The sequence below is a fragment of the Calypte anna genome, chromosome 3, assembly GCF_003957555.1.
Source record: "Calypte anna isolate BGI_N300 chromosome 3, bCalAnn1_v1.p, whole genome shotgun sequence".
Lineage (NCBI taxonomy): Eukaryota > Metazoa > Chordata > Aves > Apodiformes > Trochilidae > Calypte > Calypte anna.
Window position 1 is genome coordinate 84,714,635 of NC_044246.1, and position 24,685 is coordinate 84,739,319.

The window sequence follows — 24,685 nt, forward strand, 5'->3', positions numbered from 1 at the left end:
GTTGCAAAGTACCTCCCTATAATGGGATTCAAAACTTCATTTTAGCACCTTGATTATGAATGACATGCTTCTTGCTTTGCTGCCAGTAAGAGGCTGAGTTATTAGCAGCACAACATCTGAAAACAGAAGTTTTCAGATATTAAATACACAACATTAAAACAATCTAGAATAAAGACTATCTTCAAAAATGTCCCTCACTAAAAAAATAAGGCAAAATTTGTTTGAAAATGCATTATAAGAATCATTTACTATTAAGGATCATAATTTTGTCTTCTGGGTTTGAACCATTGATGGAATAATAAATTTATTTTTTTTTAAATCAAACATATTCATTTAACTGTAGCACCAATGTAAAAAAGTATTTTGGAGTACTCATTTATTGACTACATAATTTATCCTGCAATAAAATAAATTTTAAAAAAAAATTAAAAAGTGTTTTGATTGAAAAATGAAGTAAGAATACAGTTATATGTATTTTCAGTATTGATGAAGTAGAATTTACAGACCCTAAAAGGCTTAGAAATGCAACTTCCATTTAAAAGTAAACAAGCTGGGAAGAAGTAGTTGCTTGCCTTCTAAATGTATGCTATCCGATGAAACAACACTCACGATGAAACAACTGTTTTATCAGTCTTGACATCAGTATTAAACAACTATACAAACTAAATAACTGTTTATACATCCCTTCCAGCCATTTCAATGTGAACAGTGTCCTCCTTGTTTCTTACCCTACACGCAGCTATTTCATCATCACCAGTTCACGTATCAATTACCAGACTTCTGCAATTTCAACAAAGATTTTTCTTTTCCATGTCTAACCTCTTTTAAGCAATAAAAAATACCACCACCAAATTACAGGTAAAACATTTCTGAGAAACTGGAGAACATAACAAAACATTAAGTATTTTCCTAATTAAGAAGGTAGGAGTGGAAGAATATTTTGGGATAACTGTGTCCAGTCATCTGCCGTCTCAGGCAACCATGTGATGTCATTCCTCCCACAAGAATGAGCAAGCTCCATCTTAAAATCAGATTATATCTCCCACTACTCCCATCAAAACGCAGCTCCAGGATCTCACTGCTCTGAGGAATAGAAAGAGTAGCATTTCCAGCCTAAATATCTCGTGTTACAATATTGACCCTTTGTTTTTACATCAGTACTAGTCATTCCATAAAGCTGGCATTTCATTCCTCTATTTCCCTCCCAGTTTATTTTTGAATGCTAGTGAAGTCTGCAGCAGTGAGGAGTCTCCCTTGTTCCTGTTGAATCTGTCATGTGAAAGAAAGGCAACATGGGAGGAAAGAAAGTACTACACATAAACATGACTCTGTGGCCTAAAAATTAGGATATTCTTAGAGAAATGGAAGAAGCACAGATCAATTCATTAGTTAAAGAAGGGAACTGAACTTGACTTTCAAGACTTGCTCTCTTTTCTTTTTCACCTGGATAATAGAACTAATTACTACTTTCTTAATGTTGAATCTAACTACCTGTTTGAAGTTTGCCCAGGCTCACATGCAATCATAGTCCTGAAAAAAATGAGGGTTCTTTTTAATGGAGTCCACATTGTACTCATACTGAAGATTATTTCATTCATACTGAAGACTAAGGGTTATTTTCCAAGTGGCCACTCTTGAACTTTCCACAAACAGTTTTGTTAGACCCTAAAATATAACTGACTTCATACTGAGTACAAGAAACCAAATCTAATTATTTGTAACTAAATAAAAAATATTTCTATTCTTGTCTATTTAGAAAAAAAATGATTTGTAGTTTGCTTTCATTAATCATATAGCCATTACCAAGCTTCATATTTCAAACTGCTTTTTAGTTTTTTTAGATCAGTTGAAGACAAGAAAGCAATAAACAATACAGCACCTAATGCCACAAAAGTGAAGAATTTGCTTTCAACTCTTATGGGAGTCTGAGCCTCTTCTGTTCCATTTTTTATCACAGTTAATCTCTGCAGATATTACAGTATATTAAATCTGTACCACAGCCACATTTATCTTGTGCTTTTCTGCTATATGTATGTTCATGACAAAAACAAACAAAAAAACCCCCACCAAATCAAAATTCCCCAAGATGTTTCATGTAATGAGGATGTAAAAGTGGCTTTCATTTAATTCAGAAGTTACCAAAATGTAACTACTTTCATATTTTGAAGTACAAGATCTGTTAGTACTTCAAACACACATACACACAAAAAGCATTCTATCTATTGTAACGCTCTGATCAACTTATCTTACCCCTTCTTGCCTTTTTTTTTTTCTTCACACCCCACCCCCAAAATGGATATAATAATACAATTAACACTGGTCACCTAAGAGGATCATTTCCTAAAAGGCTAAAATGTATTTTTGGAATGGTAATTTCAAGTGTTTCTAGTGTGAAATTACATTTGAGACAACCCAATTCAGTCATCTATAAATCTATATAACAGAGTTGTGGTCAGATTTTCCAACACCTTTCAGTGTAATCTGTGGGAAAAAGAAACTGTGAGCAGTTTTATGTTCAGACTTTACAGAGCACAATAAAACAATTAGTATTCAAGCTCAAAATGGATAAAAATTACAAGCAAAAAAAAATGAAGCCCTCAGAGAGTTCCCCTGGAAAAATATTTAGAAAGGTGTAAGAGAAGATTCTCTGAGCATTTTAATATTTGCATACATCCAAATAATAAATATCTCTATGAAGTAACTAATAATATTGTCAAAAAATATTGTTTGCATTTGAACACATTTTTTGTTTAAAAATCAAAACTTTTATCACCTGCTCACTTCAAGGTTAAAAGACTAATGCAAATTCATATGGGTCCCTGATGATTGAGGTAGGATTAACATATTTTCACCTTCTGTAATAGAACTGCTTTAGTACAAAATACATTGTTCTGCACTGTCATGATGTATGGCTCATATTTAGGAATCTGACAGTTTAGGAGTGCATTATGGCATTCCATTAAACTGAATACATTTTTGTGCTGCACAGGAAAAGATAAAGAGGCCACAATTCCTGTCTCCTTTTTAAAAAATAATGGCTTTTCTCACTGCAGTAGTAAAAATTCTAAAAAATATGGTATTTACCAGACTGGTATGGTAAATTCAATTCTTCATTTCAAAACCATGAGGAAGATACAACTCTTTTATTTCAGATAAATCCTAACTGCTTTACATGAACATGAACTATTATTAATTGATAGAGGTATGATCTAGAATTTTCATTTACAAAAATAATAACAGTAATTTAAAAAACCTTTGGAATTTGACCTGTAAGTGGACTGTGATATTTGAATTTCTGAGCAATATTGGTGACTTAATGTAATTGTAAAATGCCTGCAACACTTGCAGTACACTGTTATTTCACAGAACAACGCTGTCACTGAGACAAAAAAAGGAAAAGAGAAAGAGAAAGAAGGGCTACAGAAAGTAAAGGAAAAAGGACTAGAAAAACACACTGAAACTTTAGGTTAGGACATAAATGTGCAAGGGCTCCTTATTACCATGGTGGAAGGACAGTGCAGTTTTCTATAAACTCCTGCAATGCACACAAGGCATTCATTTAAGGGCTTTATTTATTCTTAATAGATGTTTGGGATTATACTACTACAAATCCAGCTATGTCAGAGATATTACTAGCCCATAGTCCAAGTGCCTGAAATTTCCTTCACCTGACCAAGAATCCAGAGGATGGATTCTGTGTGGAAACACAGAATCATTCAGGTTGGATAAGTGTTGAAATATCCAGTCCAACCCTTGATGTAACTCTACTCACCTAGTTCTACCAGCCCACTGATAACCTATGTCCCTAAGCACTGTACCCATATGATTTTTAAGCACATTCAGGGATGGTCATTCAACCACTTCCCAGGGCAGCCCACTTCAGTGCTTCCAGTTCTTCCTAACATCCAGCCTAAACCTCCCCCGGAGTAACTTGAAACCATTTCCCCTCATCCAATCTCTGGTTACGAGGGAGAAGGGAATGACATACCCCTCACTACACCCTCCTTTCAGGTAGTTGTAGAGAGTGATAGTCACCCCACCCCAACCCAACCCTCCTCTTCTCCAGGCTAAACAACCCCAGTTCTCCCAAATGCTCCTGATAAGGTCTTCCGTCAGCCTCCCCTTCTCCAAACTAAACAACCCCAATGCCTTCACCTGCTCCTTGTAAAACTTGTTCTCCAGATCATTCACCAGCTTCACTGCTCTTCTCTGGACTTGCGCCAGCACCAAAATGTCCTTCTTATAGTGAGAGGCACAATACTCCCAGCCTCACCAGTGCTGAGTACAGGGGGATGATCACTTCCCTATCCCAGCTGGCCACATTATTTCTGATAAAAGCCAGGATGCTGTCTGCCTTCTTGGCTACCCGGGCACACTACTGGCTCATGTTCAGCCAGCTGTCAAATAACACCCCCAGGTCCCTTTCTGTCAGGCAGCTTTCCAGCTTTTCCAGCACTATTTCCCAAGCCTGTAGCATTGCATGGGGTTGTCGTAGCTCAAATGCAGAACCTGACACTTGTTGAAGCTCATACAATTGGCCTCAGCCCACTGATCCAGCCTGTCCAGATCCTTCTGTAGAGCCTTTCCACCATCAACCAGATTAAAACTCCCGTCCAACTTGATGTTGTCTGCAAACTTACTGAGGGTGCACTCAATCTCCCCATCTAAATAACTGACAGATATTGAACAGAAATTGAACTGAGCTCTGGGGAACACCACTTGTGACTGGCTGCCGACTCAATTGAACTCCATTCACTACCACCCTTTGGACCCAGCCGTCCAGCCAGTGTTTGATTTAGCAGAGCATATGCATGTCCAAGCCTTGGGCAGCCAGTTTTTTCATGAGGATGTTGTGGGGAACAGTGTTAAAAGCTTTAATGAAGTCCAGGCACACTACACCCACAGTCTTTCACTCAATCTACCTGTCAGGTCACCTCGTTGTAGAAGGAGACCAGGCTCATCAAGCAGGACCTTCCTTTCATAAACCCCTGCTAACTGGGCCTGATTGCCTGATTGTTCTGTAAATGGTCCATAGTGGCACTCAGGATGATCTGTTCCATAACCTTCTCTGGCACTGATGTCAGACTGACAGGTCTGCAGTTCCTCAAATCCTCCTTCCAGCCCTTCTTGAAGGGGAGTGTCACATTTGCTAACATCTTGGGACTTCCCCAGTTAGCCAGGACTGCTCATAAATGATGGAGTGTAGTTTGGTGAGCACAACCACCAGCTTCCTCAGCACTCTGGGCTGTACACTCCAGGCCCCATAGACTTGTGTGTATCTGAGGGATGTAGTAGGTCAATAACCATTTTCTCTTGGATTATGCAGATTTTACTCTGTTCCGCATCCCTGTCTTCCAGCTCAGGGAGCTGGGTACCCAGAGAACAACAAGTTCTACTGTAAAAGACTGAGGCAGAGAAGGCAAACCGCAGACTTTTCCTCATCCTTGGTCCCTATGTTTCTCCCTGCATCCAATAAATAAAGAAGATTCTCCCTACTCCTCCTTTTGTTTATCAGTTAACTTCTTTCTTTGGCAGTACACATTATATCCTTCCTTCAGTTTTTTACCCAAACTTTTAATAATTGAGATGAATAAAGAAATGGCTTTCTGAAGATCCCTGTGTCCCTTAGGGAGAATCATTTAAGTTACTTGATCATGAAGAAAAGCAAAAAAATAGCGCTTGGCCAGAACAGGGGAATATAACACTGTGTGGGAGTCCTTTTATCACAAGACCCAGAAAGTTGGTACTCTAGAAGTTTCAGCTGAGCATTTAAGCTTCCATATTCCCTTATGGTTGCTGAGGCAAAAAATGTAGTGTGGAGCAAGAAAGTGGTAAAGCAGTCACATCATCACACTGCAAATATATGAGGCAGGACAGTGGCTTTGAGAAAGTGTGGAAGAGGAACAAGGAAGCCAAGACACAATGGTTCTGCCTTTGCTTACCATCCTTTGGTGCTGTGAGAAATTATTCTTGTGTCTATCTAAAACTTGCTATCTGATTACTTCCTTATTAATGGCTTGAATTTGCTGAAGGTCTGCAGTTTTATTTCTAGACTATATATTACTTTAATTACCTTTTAAATCAAAATAACAAAATTACTCCACAAAGTTTAGTATCCTATTATTCTTTATACCTACTTATGTGTGATCTTAGAAGACTATCAGATTTAAAACTGTTTGCTCTGCTGCCATTGGAATAGAACTAAAAAAGAGTATGCCCATACAACCTCTTGGTCTTTAATGATACTGTAATGTGGCAGAAAGGTGGCACCTAAGTTTTAAAACACTTCCAGGATAAAACAAACATAAGATTTTTCCACAGAGATGATAAAGAGTAATGATGATGGTCTCCATAAAATTATTCAACTCTTTTGGAGTAGTGGGGTGAGAAAAAACATGAGCCATGAAAAAGCACTTTAATGTGACCAATCTTGTTATTTTAGAGTGCTGGGTGAACAGGTTATTAACTGCAACACGAACCAGATCTTCCCAAGTGCAATTAGGGGATGGAGGAATGCATCAATGTTTCAGTTTAAAAACTGCTTTATTAAAGACCTGCTTTTGTCCCATGGGAGACTTACCTAGAACACTGCAGAAAGATTCACAAGGGTTATGTTGCCAAAAAAACGTCACAATGATTAGTGATAAAATGCAAAGTTCCAGTAAGAACAAACTACTTCAGGAAGGTCACAATCTCAGGATTTTTTTTTTATAAGAAAATGTATTATTAAAACAACCTTAAGGGCTAACCCTGCTACCTGCTCACTTTCTGAAAACTTGGCGATTCCTGCTGAGATTTGTTTCCCTTTCATATGCAACACTGGCAGTTACCCAGTGCATCCAGCAGAGCTGCAGGAGACACAAGCTTTTCTATTTTGCTGGTGATACACTGGACTAGTCCTGTTTAGAAACCCTCTTGCACTACAGTTCTGAGGGAAAATACATAGGGACAAAATGTCTGTTAAATGAGTTTTACAGGAATTCTAGTCAAGAAGAATGGTACTGAAGGAAGACCAACAGCTCCAGATTAACATGAAAATAAAGGCTTAATTCTATCACACATTTTAACAAGAAAAGAAAAAAAACCAACACAACACAGAAAGATAGTTATCTATAACCTATCCTAGAACTTATATAGCCACTAGCAAAATAAATGCCTCAGAGTCACTAATGGATTTTTCTTAACCGTGCTCCTTTGATGAAAAAAAAGTCTTATTATCCACATTCTTTTCATAAAGGACAGAGTCATGGAGAGATTAAGTAATTTATCCAAAGTAACAGAAGATGCCTATGGGAATGACTATGTAATTTATCATAGATCTCCAGATCCCCAGTCTGAACCAGTAGACCATTCTCCTCTCACCAGACAAGAGCTGCTGTGCAATACCTTAAATGACCTCTCAAAATAGCCATTTTTTATAGGTTTTTTTTACCTATCACCATTCTAAAGAAAGTTGTTAAAGCAACAGACTTTGAGAAAGTGAATTTAAGCACCCTGTATCTTGTCTGAACATCAGCTGTAAAGTTTGGGAACACAAATGCATTTCAGACCAAATATTACACTTCTCTTCAAAGACGTCAGCAAAGCTAAAGATCAGCAGCTTGGCAACTGGCAAATATCCTTCATGCTCTGCAGAAGATAATACTTTAATGAAGTCCTTTACAAGTTTTTTTTCAAGGCTTTTTATATTCCTGTAACTGAAAATAGATACTATGCTAGCAACATAGATTTCTGCATAAAAGGCAGGAGTCATTCACTTAGCACCAAAACATGTAATTTCCTAGCAAACTACAAGCAAAACTGAAAAGGTCAGTTTATTATTTGGTAAAGCTGCTTAAAAACCAAAAGGAAGTAGAATGTTTTCTTTTTATATTCAATGAATGGTTTTGGTTTGAATGTAATTCAAGCTGCATCCATGAGATGATCAGCCTAACACACTGGGTCAGTATCTATCTCTAAAGAGTGAAAATAATTAAAATATGGTCTTAATGAAAAAAACTACTGAAGTTTTCCCTTCATCCAGAGAATAAGCAAAATTAACATCAGCAACCTAAAATTCTCCAGCCACTCCATTCACCTGAAGGGATCGTGATCAGAAGTGAAAAGTTTACTAGGTCATGCTCTTTTAATCTTACCTTCCCTTTTGGGTGACTGCCAAAAGCACCGCTTATGATGATGTTTATGAGAAAGAAAATTAACTGAGATCATCATTTAAATTCCACACAGTTCACAAACAACTTTCATATGGTACCAATTTTTGGTCACTGCTTGGGTTAACTGAATTTGAATTGGTGACCTAAAGGTGAAAGATTCTGCATTCCAGGATCAACCTCCATGCTGTTCATTGTTCTCATTTTCTGAAGTTCAAAGTGGTAGAAGTGAGAATTACATGGTTAACCACAGTTGCCTCCACTTTTCATCCAGTTAAATATTTTCAGATTGTTACCTCACAATTATACAAATTTTTCTCATGTGTGGAGAACTTCTTGGTTTTGATATTTTGATATATTTTTTATTTTGATATTTGATATAAATTTTGATATTAAAGAAGTTCCACAAACAGTAAAGAAAAAAACCTATAGTGTTACAAGTTCAATTATGCCTTTATAAAACTATCTACTTATTTTACGGGATTTTAGTTAAGGGCATCACACACCCTGCTTTCGCTAACTTAAAAACTATGACAACAAAGAAAAATCATGTTATCTTAAGATTTCATAGTTTTCTTCACAAATCTTCATACTTTCTTAACACTTTTTGTTTGTTTGTTTGTTTCCTTCTCATCAAACAGTTCTGTTCTGTAGTCAAAACATGAAACTTAACTGACACACATATTCCCATTCTTTTCAGTGATGATGTAAGTGCATTTCTTTCCAAGAAAAGGACTTACAAAAACTCTCAAAGAATCTCAGCTGCATCTGAAGTAAAAGGTTTCTGTCAAAACCTTTGTAAAATTTAACCTGTTAAAAATATTTTGAGGGGAAATGGGATGGGAATTAAGAGGAAATAGTGAAGGAAAAAACACTCTTAGAAAAAATTACAAAGGAATTTAAAAAACAGACATAGTATGTCTAACGTGTATAATGAAAGATTCTTAGTGTGCTATTATTTATTTTTACCCATGGAGACAGCATTTTGTTTAGCCTTCCAAATACCTTAATTCTTCACCATTTTTTAATAAGACAAGTATAAGAAAAAAGAACAATGTCTCCTACAGATTTATTACCATGCTATTTAATCTGCTGGTTCAACAGTACCTTTTTAAAGGTCTTTCAGTCACAGAGCAATGAAACACAAAACTGAATACAATTGCAACTCCCTAATCTGATACTGGGAGGGGGACTACTAATTTATTTTCTGAATACACCAGCTCTACAAAGTAACTCTTTGGCATACAGAGTTTACACTGTAAAAGCGACACATTATTCAAGAGCAAAAGATGATTATTTTCTGTACCTAGCTTCACAACCTGGTGACAATTTCTTCAGAGACTGATTGACTTTTATCATCTGTGCTATTTTAATTACTCTTGTATCAGCCAACATTTTCTATCAGCTCCCTCTCCTGCTTTACATTGTTCAAATCTCAACTATGTCAAAAGCAACTAGACCACAACACCCTTACAGACACATAAAAAAAGAGGCACCCAAAATTTGTTTCATGGCCTATTTGGTTTAACAACAGACCCAATGCCCATTCAAGCACATATAATTCAGAAGGCCTGCCTGCCAGCAATAAAGACTGAAATTGGATACTTTGTGAGATTAATTACCTAGATAGGGCATGATAATGCTAGTCAAATGGGAAGGTAATTAAAGTGCAGCTTCCATGAAAATTATTCATTGCTGATGGATCAGGTGACAGATAAATCAAAAGGCATTTTAAAAAGCTACAGGTTAACTTGTAGAAGGTGGTCCCTCCCTGGAAGTCGAGGCAACCACAGCTTCTTCCTCCCATCATAAAATCCAAAGGCGGGAGGGTAACGCCGGCTCTGAGAGAAAGAGGAACCCCGAGAAAAGTTACCAGCGTTGTGCCTGCAGACAAAGGGTCAGCTAGAGTGGAACCAGTCGGCTGGCAGCCTTCAGATTAGTAGCTCTCTCTGCTTGTATGCCATAAAGGGGTACTGCAACCGTAAAAGGAGGCAAGTGATGAATTAATAAGTTGACTAGTCCCCTGGGTGCAATCCTTACAGGCAGAGGACATGCTGCGGTAATCAAACGGGGTTATAAATTGCGTACATTGAATGGCACAAAATGCGTCTCACTTCATCACTGTTAAGTCAAGACTTCCTGAATTTGTCATTAACTCTTTAGCTTCAATATATTTATTTAAACGGTAAAAGTAAGAGAAAAGAGCTTACAAAAACAAAAGGGCAACTGATACTGCCCAGCGGGATGTATAGTCTAATGGAGATCACTGACTCTTACTTTCTACAGCTACAGGGGTCAAACTGCACTCTTTTTACACCAAAGCTCCCCTTGAGATGAACTGATTAAGTTCAAAGCATTCGACTAAATACATATCTGAATGCAGGGAAAAAAAAAAAAACCAAACAAAAAAACCCCACCAAAACAAACCCCCACATACTAAAAAAAGGATCAAGTTTTTTTTTACAGCTTTTTTAATGCAAATTCCTAAGTATTTATTCCCTATTGGAAAAGAAAAAGAAAAAAAAAAGGGGGAGGGGGGGGGGGGGGCTATTTACATGGGTAAGCATTTACCAGATCCCATATTTTTACAGAAAATTTCAAAACAACCTTCTTTTGGATGGAACATCTGATTATTCAAATGTATGAAAATGGAGAGTTGAATAGCTGCCATCTTCCCTCAATGGGTTTTTTAATGTATGCTAACTCTCTACATTGTGATATTAGGATAATTCAGACTGTTCAGTGAAATTTAAATAGAAAGCAACTTTATGCCATGCTTTTTGTCTTTAATAATAATAAGCCATTTTCAAGGCTTAGATGCCGACCAGGGTTAAAAAAAAACAACACTGACTTTTAATCAGAACACAAAAATGCAAGAAGGTAATTTAAAAAAAAATCTTTACCTAATTGCATTTCCAAAAAACATACTTATACTTTGCAACAACATTTCTGTGTGTTTTATAAATAATTTCAAAACTGTTGTCTGCATCCTCTGACCGTTCTTCCTCTCCCTAGGTTTCTTATTGAGTACAGGAAACGAAAAGTTAAGTGTAGTACTGAGAAGTGATGTAAATTTAAAAAAAATGCAATCTCCAAATTAAATCCTTTCTGTGTGCTCACTGGAAATCATAATCCTTTTTCACAACACAAGTTCTTTTTCCTAAAACACAATTTCTGACACTGGCCATGACTGTTCCAGTCATTATATAGTCACAGAAGTTTACACAACCCTGTAACAAAAGCAGGCATGGTACCAGTTTGCCACCTTCATCGCAGGTGGCAGCTGTGGCATTATCCCTAGAAATCAAGTTGTGCAGATTTTCCACATAGTTTTGCCACTTTGAGATTATCCTATCACAACATTATCTAAGAAGTAATTTTTTACAGACCTCCTAATCTATAAATACAGGTCAGTAAACCTGGTAGATTTAATCTAGTAAATGTAACGGGTAGAGTTGAGGATGGAGATACATGCTTGGCCACACTATTTATTCATTAGCATGGCTAGCTAGTTGGGCATAGTTGTGACATTTGCAACGTGGGCACACTCTTTTGGAAGATAAAGAAGTTTAGTTTTGCAAGCACAAGCCCTGACATGCCAGGAACAGAGAATGGACCTTGATCCTTTTTGTATAGGAAGCCTGCATAAACAGGGAACACACATTAGCTTCTTTATAGTCTCACCCCCGTCTGCTAGTATCCTAGTGGAGTTCAGGCTGTTGATTTAGATCTATAGATTGCTAAATGGGATGAGACCTGTCTGCCTGAGAGATCACCTCCATCCTTTACCCCTGCTGTAGTCAGCAGTGTTCTGAATGGTAGTTTCCTCTTTGGCATCTAGAAATTACTCTCCAAAGTATTATGAGTATGATAATACCCTGAAAGCCTGGGGTACGTGCTAGGGCAAAGGTTGCGAAACTGCTCTTAGGAGGATGGTGAAGGATTCAACTTGCTCTGCTTATTGCTTGTGGAAGGTTATCTGTTTGTAATTATTCTGTGTCACTGCTTGGCTGAGTATTGCTTACACTTAGTATGTAACACTTAATGGGTGGCCATCACTGCATTATTGCAGGCAAGATAAACTGTAAGGCACCTGCAGCCCTTCTAATGGGGACACTGGCATTTAAATAACAAGAAAGCACAGCTTTGTATTTTAGTTTTTTTAACAATTTAGCATTAATGCTATAAACTGCAATCAAGTGAAATGTCCCTTCTTTCATACACACCTGTATATGCATACCTCCCTAAATATCACAGTTAATTCAGCCAGTGGTAAGAGGCTTCAAAGAGTCTTAACATAAATTACTAATAAGACTAGCATATTATTTTTAAGGGGTTTTAAAATCCTGAAGACAAAACATTATTTTTTAATTTGCTTGCTTGTTTAGTATTACCTTGAAAATAAAAAGAATGAAAATATTTGATGTTAACACTGTAGCAGAAATTAACATTTGCATATGGCAGGGTGGGAGGAAGAGGGCAGAGGGGGGAAGTGGGCATTCATGTCATCAACTTTTGACAGTTAATTTAGGTGGCTAAATAGGGAAGGTAATCTAAAGCTTCCTCTGTAATTAAGTCAATGCACAATTCCTGAATTTGGCTCCTGTTTCAAATCATTCCCTAAAGAAATCTATCAATCTCCACTGACTACAACAATGTAAATATCCACCAAAGATTTAAATGCTCATGTTTAATGCCAACATCAAAGAACAGAACATTTAGCCCTAAAATGCTTCATGTGATTAACTTTACTCAATATAAAGAGCAATGACACTTTTCCCTCTTCATTACTAGTCAAGCTGTAACACAAAAAATTAGAACTCAGGGTGAAATTTTGATCTCAGCTACACAAGGGAATATTTGGAATACTTCCACAGGAGATCCACAGAGACAGATCATTAGAGTATTGGCTCTGAAATATTAACATCAATTCCTCATTTTACAGCCATGATTTGAGGCTCTATGAACTCAAATGGACTCTTCAGCAAAGTAAATGGCATTTCTTCACATATGAACCAGGGTTAGCTATTAATCTGGACTACTGATTCAGTCACTACTGCCTGAAAGGAGCTTGGGTCCTATGCAAAAAAAAAAAAAAAAAAAAAAGAGTGCTCTGTGATGCATTCAGAAATGGTATAGTCAAAAAAGAAAATCCTCAGATGACAGACAGACAGAAAAGGTCAAATGGAGAGATGGTAAACAGATCCATCTGCAGGTATGAGATGGGAGATAGAGAAACTGAAGGATTTGATGCTGCAAATTCATACATGTGAGAAGTAACCCTGGATTCAACTGATAATTGTGTACAACAAGCTGTTGAAAAGAAGGTCAAAGTTTAGGAGGGTCATCTGTAAAAAGAAAGGCTAAGAATCACAGGGACAGAACGTTGTGCCTAGAGTCCTATGCTCACTTCAGAGGAAGTGAAAATTCTCTTGAAAGTTCTGAAAAATACACTAGCAGGACAGAAGAAAGTGAAATTAAAAGGAAATTAAGCTACACATATGCCTGTGTGTGTGCATGTGTGTGCACATCTTCCTCTCTTTTTCTTTCTCTGTACCTATATTGCAGAAACAAGGGGGAAGCAAGATATGAAACACCCCATTCAACACTTTTAAGATGCCTTTCATTAACATTAGAAAAATAACAGCAGCTCTTACAGTTTTCTGTGCTTCTGCAGGTGGGAATTCTCTTATGTGTGATACATGATGAAGCTTGTTCATAAGATACAGGTGTTCATTGCCCTGCTTATTTCACGTAGGAGTTTAGGATTTCTACCTCTTTGTCAACAGTAGTTAAAAGTGGTCAAAAAACATTGACAAAGGACAAAAGAGCTGAAAAAAAAAAATGTCCAAAGAGACGTGAAGCTGGCACACTCGTGTAGCCTTGCATGTTTAGAAAACTGAGCTAAAAATAACCTTTTCTTAACAAGAATTAATAGTAAAATGTCCTGAGTCTAATGACTTACGCTGTTTGCTGTGTAAATTTTCCTGAAAATTTAAATGCACAGATGAATGAGCAACAAGTCTAAACTATGGCTGTCATTAAAGCTTGCTTCTTTTTGTAGCTTGCTATCACAAACAAACTGCCTAACGGAAACATAAAACGTAGCTTGTCATAAGCTCAAATGTAGGACATGTATACTGGTCCCACAATAAGCAGATTTCCACATCATTATAGTGAGTGTGATTTAGCTGACTTACGTTCACATGCAGCCACTGTTATGTAACACTTAGCTCAGACAAATGGCTCTATTCTTGATCTGCCCTATTCTACTGTAGTTAATGACCAAATATTGTTAAAAATTGGGACACTAATTATCTGATGTTGACATGTTATGGATAATTAAGAATTGCTCACTCTGAAGCCATGCTAATTGTTTTTCACAGGTCTCCTTCTCTCGTCCTTGTGTCCTCAACAAGGCAAGCAGCTACAGGTTGATGCGTACATCTCTGTCACGTACTTTGTCACAGAACATACATCATCCTTTCTGGCTCATCCACGATTAATTTTGCTGGCTTGCAGCAATTATCTCTCCCTTTGTGACTGACCTCCTGGTAAATGGAGTGCATGATAGCTGGGCAATTTTTTCCTGCATTATTTTACCATTTAATTGATCCTTGTTACCCGCCCACAAAAGAATATACTAAACTTAAGGCAGGAAATGGTTGAAATGGAGAGAAAGTAGTAACCACGTTTTAGCAATTGTAGTTGACAGCTGTAAAAATCAGATCTTGATAATGTTCTCTCATTTACCCTATTACTTGGATCAGTTGGTTAAAGCTGTTAATGATCCTCTTGGATCAATGTCTTTTGCTTGTAGCTATAATTTACTGCATTGGTGGATTAGTACAGATGTTTTCATAGATAGCTCTGCATCATTCCACCAGATTGCTGTCTGCATCAAATTTGCTTCCATTCATCACTAATGAAGCAAAGAGAAAGATAATCAGCATCCCCTATCTTAACATTAACTATTGAACTCAGGATAACACTTTCATTGTTGTCAATTTGCAGTCTTCGACCATGGCTTCCTCAGTAAATTGCCCTAAGAATTTCATCTAGAAACAGATCCAGTGGTATGTTTTGACTATATTAATAAAGAATACAGAAATGCCAAACTATACAAAACTTTTCATACACTGAAGAGTAGTCCTTAAACCTGCTCAATTAGGAATTTCCTCTTTGGAGCCAAAGCTGGTTCTATCATAAGCAAAGCAGAAGAAACTATATTGGCCAGCAACGTCAGAAATGGCAAAAAATATCCAGGCTTATTATTCTCCAGAAAATTCCACAACCTGAAAAATCTGCTGCCAGCCATGGAGATGTCATAGTCAGTAAGTCAGCAATGGATACAGCTATTAGGAAAGATGATAAATCCTTCTTATTTCCCAGTAGCATCTGAAAGATCAAGCCCAGCTCTTCACAGACCTTTATTTTACCCTAAATTTCCAACTCATCCTGGTTATCCTCACTCTTACCCACCAGAAGTGAACCTTCCATTCTTGGGCCATTAACACTCCATAAACTGCCAGAAGGCCATGGACCAGAATGGAAAGATTTGCGTTTTCACCTGAGGACCATTTTCATATTTCCACCTAGAAGAAGCAGGCTTGCTGCCATATGCAGCAAATAAAAAATAAGTAACAATAAAATATGATCTGTTTCAAAATATCAGCAGTAAAATCTGACTCAATTTCTAACGAGAATACATATATAAAGCAGACTTAAAATACACTGTCTTAAAATGATGGACACACCTGGCATCTCTTCCTAGACAGTTAATTAGGGGTTGGAACTTCATCCCAAAGTGGTAGATTGAACCTTTCTTGAAGGAATCTCTTGACTCAAGACATTCTTTGTCCCCTCTACTTTTGGCATACTAACCACACTAGCAGCCATGTTGTTATCAAATACTTCAATATATGGAGATGTTATCATTAAATAATTTTTAAATTTACTACATAGAACCTCAATTAGGATTTGGGATTCTCTAGCACTTTTACATTTGCAATAATGTCTTTCAGTAGTGATGCTCACTTCTCATGGAAAAAGTGTCTGTGTACTTGGAGGGTTTTGTTCTAATGACAACAGGAACAGAATTCTTCTAAAGATCTGAAACAATCTATAAAATATTAGGAAATTCAGGGACAAAACTTCTAATTTTGCTACAAATGTGATCATACTCTCTTTCTTTGGGTGCAGTTCTTTCCAGGCAAATTAAGAAAGACATGAAACATCTTAATAATAAATTACACTGCGCTGAAGTAAGATCTCACAAGCACAACGGGTTTTGGCTATGCACTCTGTCCTACCAATACCAGTTTTGATCACTGAAGGACTTTAAATCTGTATTTGTAAATACTGAAACTCAAATCTTCCCTGCGCTTTTGTGAGAGTGAGTTATGTGTTGTTATTACAGAGGACATTCAAACAAACAAAAGAAATAATTGAAAAAGTTTATGGCAGAACCAGAACAGGTGTTTCTTTTTGCTACACTAAATTTCTCTTTAACTCTTGAATCTCAATATAACCACGATGATATTTCACCTAAGATTATTTCCTATGGCAATTCCAATGTTTCTAGACAAATATTTGCTAATATTTCGTAATTATTATAATGCCATCATTTTGGCAAGAGAATAATACATGTGGCAAATACACCAAAATAGTAACATATATCATTCATACAGAAAAAGGAAGATCTGGAGATACTTTTTTGCTGTCAAAACCAAAGGTCTATGCAATTGTTCTTTCTTTCCATATGAGTTAGTTAGTCACAATAGGTGCATCACAATGTATAAATGCAGAAAGTGACTTCTTGTCTTTATACTTCAGGTTATCTTGAAAGTTTCTGAAGTTGGCCAGGTCTTCACAGAACTATGTATGTGAGTCCCCAAGGAGTATAATAAAGCTTAGAGTATTATTTAGTTTCTATTCAGTTCAAAAAGACTTTTGGGAATGACAAATAATTGAATTATGTATGAAATGAAAGAAGTCAGGTGTATTTATGTGGGGCTAAAACTCCCAGGAGGAGTCTCAAAAAGAGCTCTTTTATTTTACAAACCTTTCTGAGATTGGTCAAAGAAAATGTCATGGTAACATACGTACTTTCTTTTCAAGGTCAGTGTTAATTTTTCATCTCTACCTTTAAGAAGACGATTTGTGTGACTCATAAACATTGAGGAGATACAGAGTCCATGTTTGCAACATCAGTAAAAAGGTGGGTCCTAGTTCTTTGTGTCACATTAGCAAAGCCATCTTTCCTTTCTTTGGCTAAATTGTACTTTATCTCATGCTTTTTCTTCCTCAAATATATAGCTATTTGTTATGTAGCTGGTGAAATTATTCTTTAGTTGAGTGTTTTTGATGACAGTGACATAATCTCCTATTTCAGTAGTTCAGTGCAGGGAAAGTTGAACAGCCTTCAGGCAGTCAGGCTTCTCCTAGCAGGTTGCTACCAAACATTTAACATATGTAGGAGTTTAATCTAAACATTTCTAATTCAGAGCTTCAGTTCTGTGAAGCTGAAGCTTTAGTCTGGCTTTGTGTAGTTACACTGGAGTGTAGCTGCCCACCATTTTTATTTCTAAATATTGTAAAATTCACAGCTTCTGCAAGAAAAACTTAGATTCTTGGCAAAAATTATTACATCTATTTCTAAAAAGCTTTTATGGCAAAGCTGGACAGGCAAGAGTTCCAATACCCATCTGGAGAAAAATATATCATATTTTTAGTACACTAAAAAAATCCCAATAATTCAAATGACATTCAGTCACAAACTGAAGTACAAAAGTCTGCTACAGTCAGAATACAAATGTGACATGAAGTTAAAACTTTCCTTTCAGGATGACAGAGTGCCCATTGCTTTGGTTCCTGTGTGATCTGATATAGCATAAGGTTCAAATCCTGCTCCTATTGAAGTCAATGACAAAATTTCCATTGACTTCAGCGGTGCAGGATCAGACCCTAAGCAGCACGGCTAACATCTGCTTTCTTGCTTTCTCTCCTATCTTTCAATGAAAAATATTAGAACAAATTAGAACTGAATATCAAAAAAACCCCACTAATTACTATATATTGGCTATTCTGTGGCAAATTTTCTTACAAAACATATTGTCTCTCATTTCAAATTTATGTACATTCTGTATATGTATATAAAGTATTATCAAAATTATTCAACTATGATATATGCCACACCATATTTAACCCTATATAAATTCTTTCTGTGTAAAAAATCTTAAAAAAACCCAAAACATTTACAAATCTTACAATAATACTCCAATCTATCAATTCTACAGTATCCTTGTGGATTTCAATACATTAAACATAACCTGATACAATCAATGAAGGAACAAACTTCTCTCCCTAATCCAATGGAATTTACTATACAGAAACTGAAATTCTTATCAAGTTTTTATCCATCAGTTTAAATCAGGCATAAATTCAGTCACCACCTCCTGTCAAAATATCTGTGATACTAGTGCAGGGTAATGGGATTGCAGATCAATAAGCAGTTTTAGCTCCTTAGAAATAACCCAATCCATTTTTTAAATGTACTGAAAAGACATGTAAAAGCTATAATAATAATGTAAAAAGCTAGAAGAATAATAACTACCACATGTAATTACTGTCTACCTTTCCAGTTAGTAGCCATGGAGTGCTGATCAACACTAACAGAACTATGGTGTCTGCTTACTGGTCTAGAAAAAAAGTTAAAATTATAATAAATACATAAAGATATTTTATATGTATATGAAATATAGATGTTATTGATAATAGGTCCTACATCTTTGTAGCTCTCATTAAATAAAACAAGCAAAATGGTAACCCAAAGTACAGTCATCATAACATACACATTTCTAAAAACCACAGCGTAATGAAAGGAGTTAGAGAAAATTAGTTTTGAAAACTACCTTTTTTATATGAAGTAATTTACCCAGCTCAATGGCTGGAACATGTTGGCGAAAAGAAAAGGAAAGCATTATTTTTGTAATTGGAATTCTTTTTATATGAAGCGTTGTTTTTAAATACACATGCAGATGTTGTAGCCCTATAAATTGTAGTTGAAAGCTAAAATACGAAGCAGAGCTCAAAGTGAACACTGGGTGGAAGGTGTAGATGAAGGCAGATTAAAACAACTTGGGGACAATATGGGAAGACACTTAGATGGCCTGGTAAGAAGAGGACACAAGACTACTACAGCGAGGTCAAAGCAACTGGGAAAGTCACAGGAATAAATTTTCTTGATTTGCTGCCTCTGCTGAGGAACAGCTCATTACTAAAGAAAAGTCATGATCAAGTGAGATTGATAAGAGACAGGAGAAAAATGGATGGTCAATAGTGCAGAGACTATGAAAGAGGAGACTTTAAAAAATGAGTAGACAGAATTGAGAGCTGGGAAAAATGTGAAGAGAAGCAAAGAAAAGAAAAATTACCAGTAGCAAAAACCAAAGGGCCATGTGGAGTAGGGGAGAATATGGAGTATCTGCCATGTTTAGAAAGACTTCAGAAGAACCTAAAAAAGGCAGAAGCCATCACAGAGCTTTACTTAAGGGATGGCTTGTTTCCTTTACACATTTATTTCTTCTTGCCACATAAATCAATTGTACTGATAATAGTCATAATTTTATAGCATGTAATGTTTTTTCTGTTCAAATTTCTTGAAAAATTCAGTCACCCGTTCCTCTCCCCTCCCATATTTATTTTTTTTAACTGTTCATTTTGGGATCTGTTTTTTTACAGAAAAAGGTCTCAAAACTGAACTATAAGACATAAAAAAAAAAAAAAAAAATTGAGTTACACAAAAAAAACCTGTTACTAAAAACGTTTCTCAAGAGTAAGCCTTGATTATGTAACTGAATCAGGGTTTTTTAACCACTTCAAGTTGTAAGCATTAAGTGTATCTGAAGGCCAAGCATGACCTAAGAGTGCTGTGTGGCAGCTTTCTCTTGCTGCGAAGAAGCAGCAAACATTGGGAAGTGATTCCTTCATAAGAACAGAGAGTACATTTAGGAACAGGTATTGGCATTACATGCTAACTTTTGTCATGTTTGGTTACAGTAATAAGACATGATGAGTGTCCCCTTAGATCTGACTTTTTCTTTCCAGTGACTATAATGATAACTCTAACTGGCTCAGGACAGATGCTTAAATTTTCCTAATCCCAGGCTAAGATAGGTGAGTATCACCCTTCACCAGAGAACAATCCATTGTCCATCCAAATAAATTCTAGAGAAAAGGATGTAGAAAGATAGTATCAAAACCACACTGTCAGAAATGCCAAGGGAAAAATTCAATTGTTAACTGGAAAACATTTTTATAAAGGTTTGAAAGTGCATAAATACCAAAATCTGACAACTATTCATCTCCTGTAAAACCTATCCAATTCCACTGGCCTTTTGAGTGTTGTAAAAAAACGTAAAAACTGTAAAATTTAGAGAGGAATTTGATGGATCAAAAGGAACTACTAGTATCACTGAAAGGTGAATATCTTATTAGGGAAGTGGCAAATTTTATCTTTGGTAAACAACCATTCAATAAGCCTGCAAAGGTAGTGTTTTTCAGCTGTTTGCCAGCTGCAGCACTTGATGATATTCATCCATGGTAACTGGGGCTTAGTCACATTTAAATCTGAATTCTACAAGGATGTAGGGGTTGCAGTAGTGGGATGATATCCTATATTCTCCATATAATGCTGGATGGGCAAGATATAAAACAAGATGGTTACTCTTGGGGGATTTAGTGAGCTTAATCTTTTACCTGTGATTCTGGCTCAGGTCTTTCATGCTTTTGTCAAAAATGAGACAAAACAAAACAAAAAGCCTCATGGCTCTGGCTGCAGTATAAAAAGTATGCCTTATGATAACTGATAGCCTAGTCACAAAGTCTTTTAATACAAGGAATGAATAGCAATGTGTCATAATATATACTTGTGAGCAATGTGAAATGCTACCTACCCACTTGCAGTTATTTTATTGTGCTATTTCCACAAATATAAATAGTTTTTTTATCAACCACCTGGTTCTTTTCTGTGACATGGTCCCTTTGTCTCATCAGAAGCTTGTTGTATGTGGGTGAAAAAAACCTGAATATATTCCAAAGCCCCATTCTTTTATCAATAATTTTCTGTTATCATTACACAATGATTTGAATTTTGTGAATATGGCCACAAAGGATCAATTCAATTAAACCAAAAGTACAAAGGGAAAATCTGACTGCAAGACTCCGTGCAACTGGTGAACCCAGTAATTATATATAGCCACCTATTGTGTTAGCATAATAACATGTGAAGAAGGCTTAGTTAGATGCATTTTAACACATAAAAAGCAATATGGGCAAAGGAAAAGTCATTTTTGCCAAAAGTATAGAACAGTCACACAGTTACAAATGAAAGCTGCATGAATCCTAGTTTACTTGGCTATAAATAAACCCAACATTTTCTTTTTCTCCATGGTAAAATAAAATAGGAGCACAGAAGCATAACAGTCTCCTTTGAGCAACCAGTCTCTTTCTGTTCAATTATAGTCATCAATCTGTTCCACCTAAAATATTTTCCTCCTTGAGAAACTAAAGAAATCAGTATTAAGATCCAAAACATGCTGTTGCAAAAATAATGTAAAAGAGGTCTCTCCTTTTGGCAAATGCATTTTTTTCTGAAAAACTGTATTTTCTTTAATATGAATTTTTTTCTTTAGGTGGAAGAAAGAAATCACATTTATCTGGCACTGCATGTTTATGGTATTTTTAATCAGAAAATCTTGAAGAGCCTGGCAAGGAAAGGTAAGGGTTACCTCCATTTTACAGACAGAAAATGTCAACAAAGACAGCTTGAAGCTTTTCTATTTTTTTTTTTTATATTATTATTTCCAAAATCTGTTTCCTCTGTATACTCCTTTTAGCTGCATAACTGGAAGCCTTAAAAACCAGATCTCAGAAGTGCTAAAGACACACAAGTTCAGTTGTACTAGCACCCTTTCACTCAACAGTGACAGTGCCAAATTCTGTAGCACTGACAAATATTCACCTGTGCAAAATCCCACAGCAAAGTGGAAAGCAGCAAAGCCACACATTCAGGTCTCCCACTTTATGCTGCATGCTCTGACAAATTTTATCTAGGATGATAAAGCTTCTTCCATTATTTGAAGTCACTAGGTCCAGTTTAGATTTTGTCTCTAATATATATGCAATCTATAGTTTCACTAACAGCTCTGGGTTTGGTGTGAGAATCACTTCATAAAATCGTACAGTTTGTTAATTAAAACACAGGATTAAAGATGTTATGACTTCTAGCCTGAAAAACCCTACAATTCTATGGCTAAGAGAACACAAGAGAATTAACTATATGAATTATCTTAGGTGTAACACAACAAACTTCTGATTAAGGCTTTTTAATTTTAATTATCGCTGAGATGTGATAATAGCCACCAGACTGCACTGTCTCTTCCTTCATCCTGTGTGCCACTGAACCATCAAGACACATAAAGTAAAGCCAATTTGATTTAGCTAAATAGAAAAAAGTCCAAACCCTCTTCTTTACATGGTAGTTTTGTAGAGACATCAACACAGAGCAGAACACTGTCCACCTGTGCATGTTTGAAGAATTAGAGAGAGTTATTCTAAAGATGAAAAATCAATGTGCCAAAATAACACAATCTCTGGTGCAAAAATAGTTTCAGGGTAAGTTATTTGTGCACAAAATCCCATCATAAACACCAAGAAATGAATGAGCACAGAAACCAATCCTTTCAGTCACAGGGTTGGTTCCAAAATAATTCAGACTGTGCATTTGGTATACAGGAAAGCCCCATGGGGAAATTATATATCCTATAAATATTCCATCTTAACTTTAACAACTATATAAGCCATCCTAGGTGTGGTGGGAGGGAATTTTTGAAGTCGATTTCTTGCTATTTATTTTTCTGAGATTAGTATCTTTAAAGAGCAAAGTAACAGGAGTTTTTCCTATTTGTTCATTACCCCTGTATGGTGAGTTTGTCCTCAGTTCAATGCATGACTGTAGGGTATCATTTTTTTGACTGTTGATTAAGCTATTCTATTCTTTAGAATAGAATAGCTTAAAGAATAAAGAATAGGATAGCTTAATCAACAGTCAAAATTTTCCCCCAGATATAAATATGAAATGCCCTTGAAAACATTGGTTTGTGTTCTTATACCAAGCATCAGTTATTCCCTTTATGTTTTCTTTTAATGCATTTCTTTGGAAGACAAATCTTGCAATTAGTGTTCATTTTAAGATCTTTCGTTCATTGTATGAGAGATTAGTTTTACTATTCTCTCTTAAAGCCCACAGTGCACCACTGTATATTCAGCAGCCTACAATTTTTATCAACAAGCGACCCATCATTTCAGAATCCTAAATCATAGAATTCATTTTTTTCATTCAGCATGCAGACAGCTAAAGCCCCCTTTTTTCCCCTGGGGTGATATGCTAGTTTGATTTTATTTTCCCTGACATTTCACCTGTCAGATTATGATAAGTAGAAGAAACAAAGAATAATCATCACATTCTCACTGAATCTCATAATAAAGTATCAAGAAATATAAAACAAATTAGAAACATTATCCTGAGGGAAAACATGAACCCTGAAAACACAATCAGATATACACATAATCTGGTGACCTAGGACTACAGTAAAGGTTTAAAAAAATTCAGAAAGGAAGCCTGCATAGGACGGCCACATCTGTTTTTTAATCTTCAAACACTAGGGAAACACAATGATGTAAGAAGAAAGAAAAAAAGTTGCAGAGTTAAGAAAATCTATTTGATAATAAGGCCATGTGTCTTTTTTAAGTCTTTCATGAATGCTTTACAAAAGCAATCCTGAAGTCAGCAAAGAAACAGGACAGATTATCATGAAATATATAAAATCAAATTAACTAGTTGGCCAGGTGAAAAAATTAATGAGCCAGAACACACTAAACATACTCCTGATTTACTGCATCTGCAGTTTGCATGTTCCCAAATTCTGTCAGTCTCAAAGTGCTGAGATTTAAAAGTGATGAAAACTTACCTGCTTGACCAGTGGTAATACTGACAGCTGCAAAAAGCCTCTGGGAACGACTCAAGTCAGAAACCCCATTCACAGCTTCAACTTCAAACGTGTAGTTAGCATGAGCTAGCAGGTCCATGACAGTGACATAATTATCTACTAATCCAGTTTGCTGGGGCATATATCCAATGTTACTCCCACAGGGAACACATTCACCCTGCTCCCAGCTGCACCTCTTGCACAAAACGCGGTAGGTCACATCATTTCTTCCCCCATTGTCAGCAGGAGGACTCCACTCCAAACTCACAGTAGTCTGGTTGATATTGAAAATGAGGTTCTGTGGTGCAGATGGAGGTCCTATGTAACAGATAGAAAAGTTCAGGTCAATTCATAGGAATGAAGGTAGGATAAGTAGCTAGCATTTTAATTACAGAGACAGAAAATAGTTGAAGCATTTTTCTTCACATAAACGTTTCATTATTTTTACTACAAGCTGCATAAAATCTTCCCTGAACTCACTTGGCA

General features: G+C 36.3%; 1 protein-coding gene across 4 annotated transcripts in view; it reads right to left on the bottom strand.

Annotated features, from left to right (window-relative positions):
* EPHA7 (EPH receptor A7) overlaps positions 1–24,685 on the bottom strand; it is a 161,315-nt gene that overhangs the window by 80,550 nt on the left and 56,080 nt on the right. For all 4 annotated transcript variants that reach the window (XM_030446779.1, XM_008506228.2, XM_008506227.2 and 1 more), the window contains exon 5: positions 24,182–24,517. In XM_030446779.1, the coding sequence (XP_030302639.1) occupies positions 24,182–24,517 (336 nt within the window). The remainder of the gene's footprint in view (positions 1–24,181; positions 24,518–24,685) is intronic.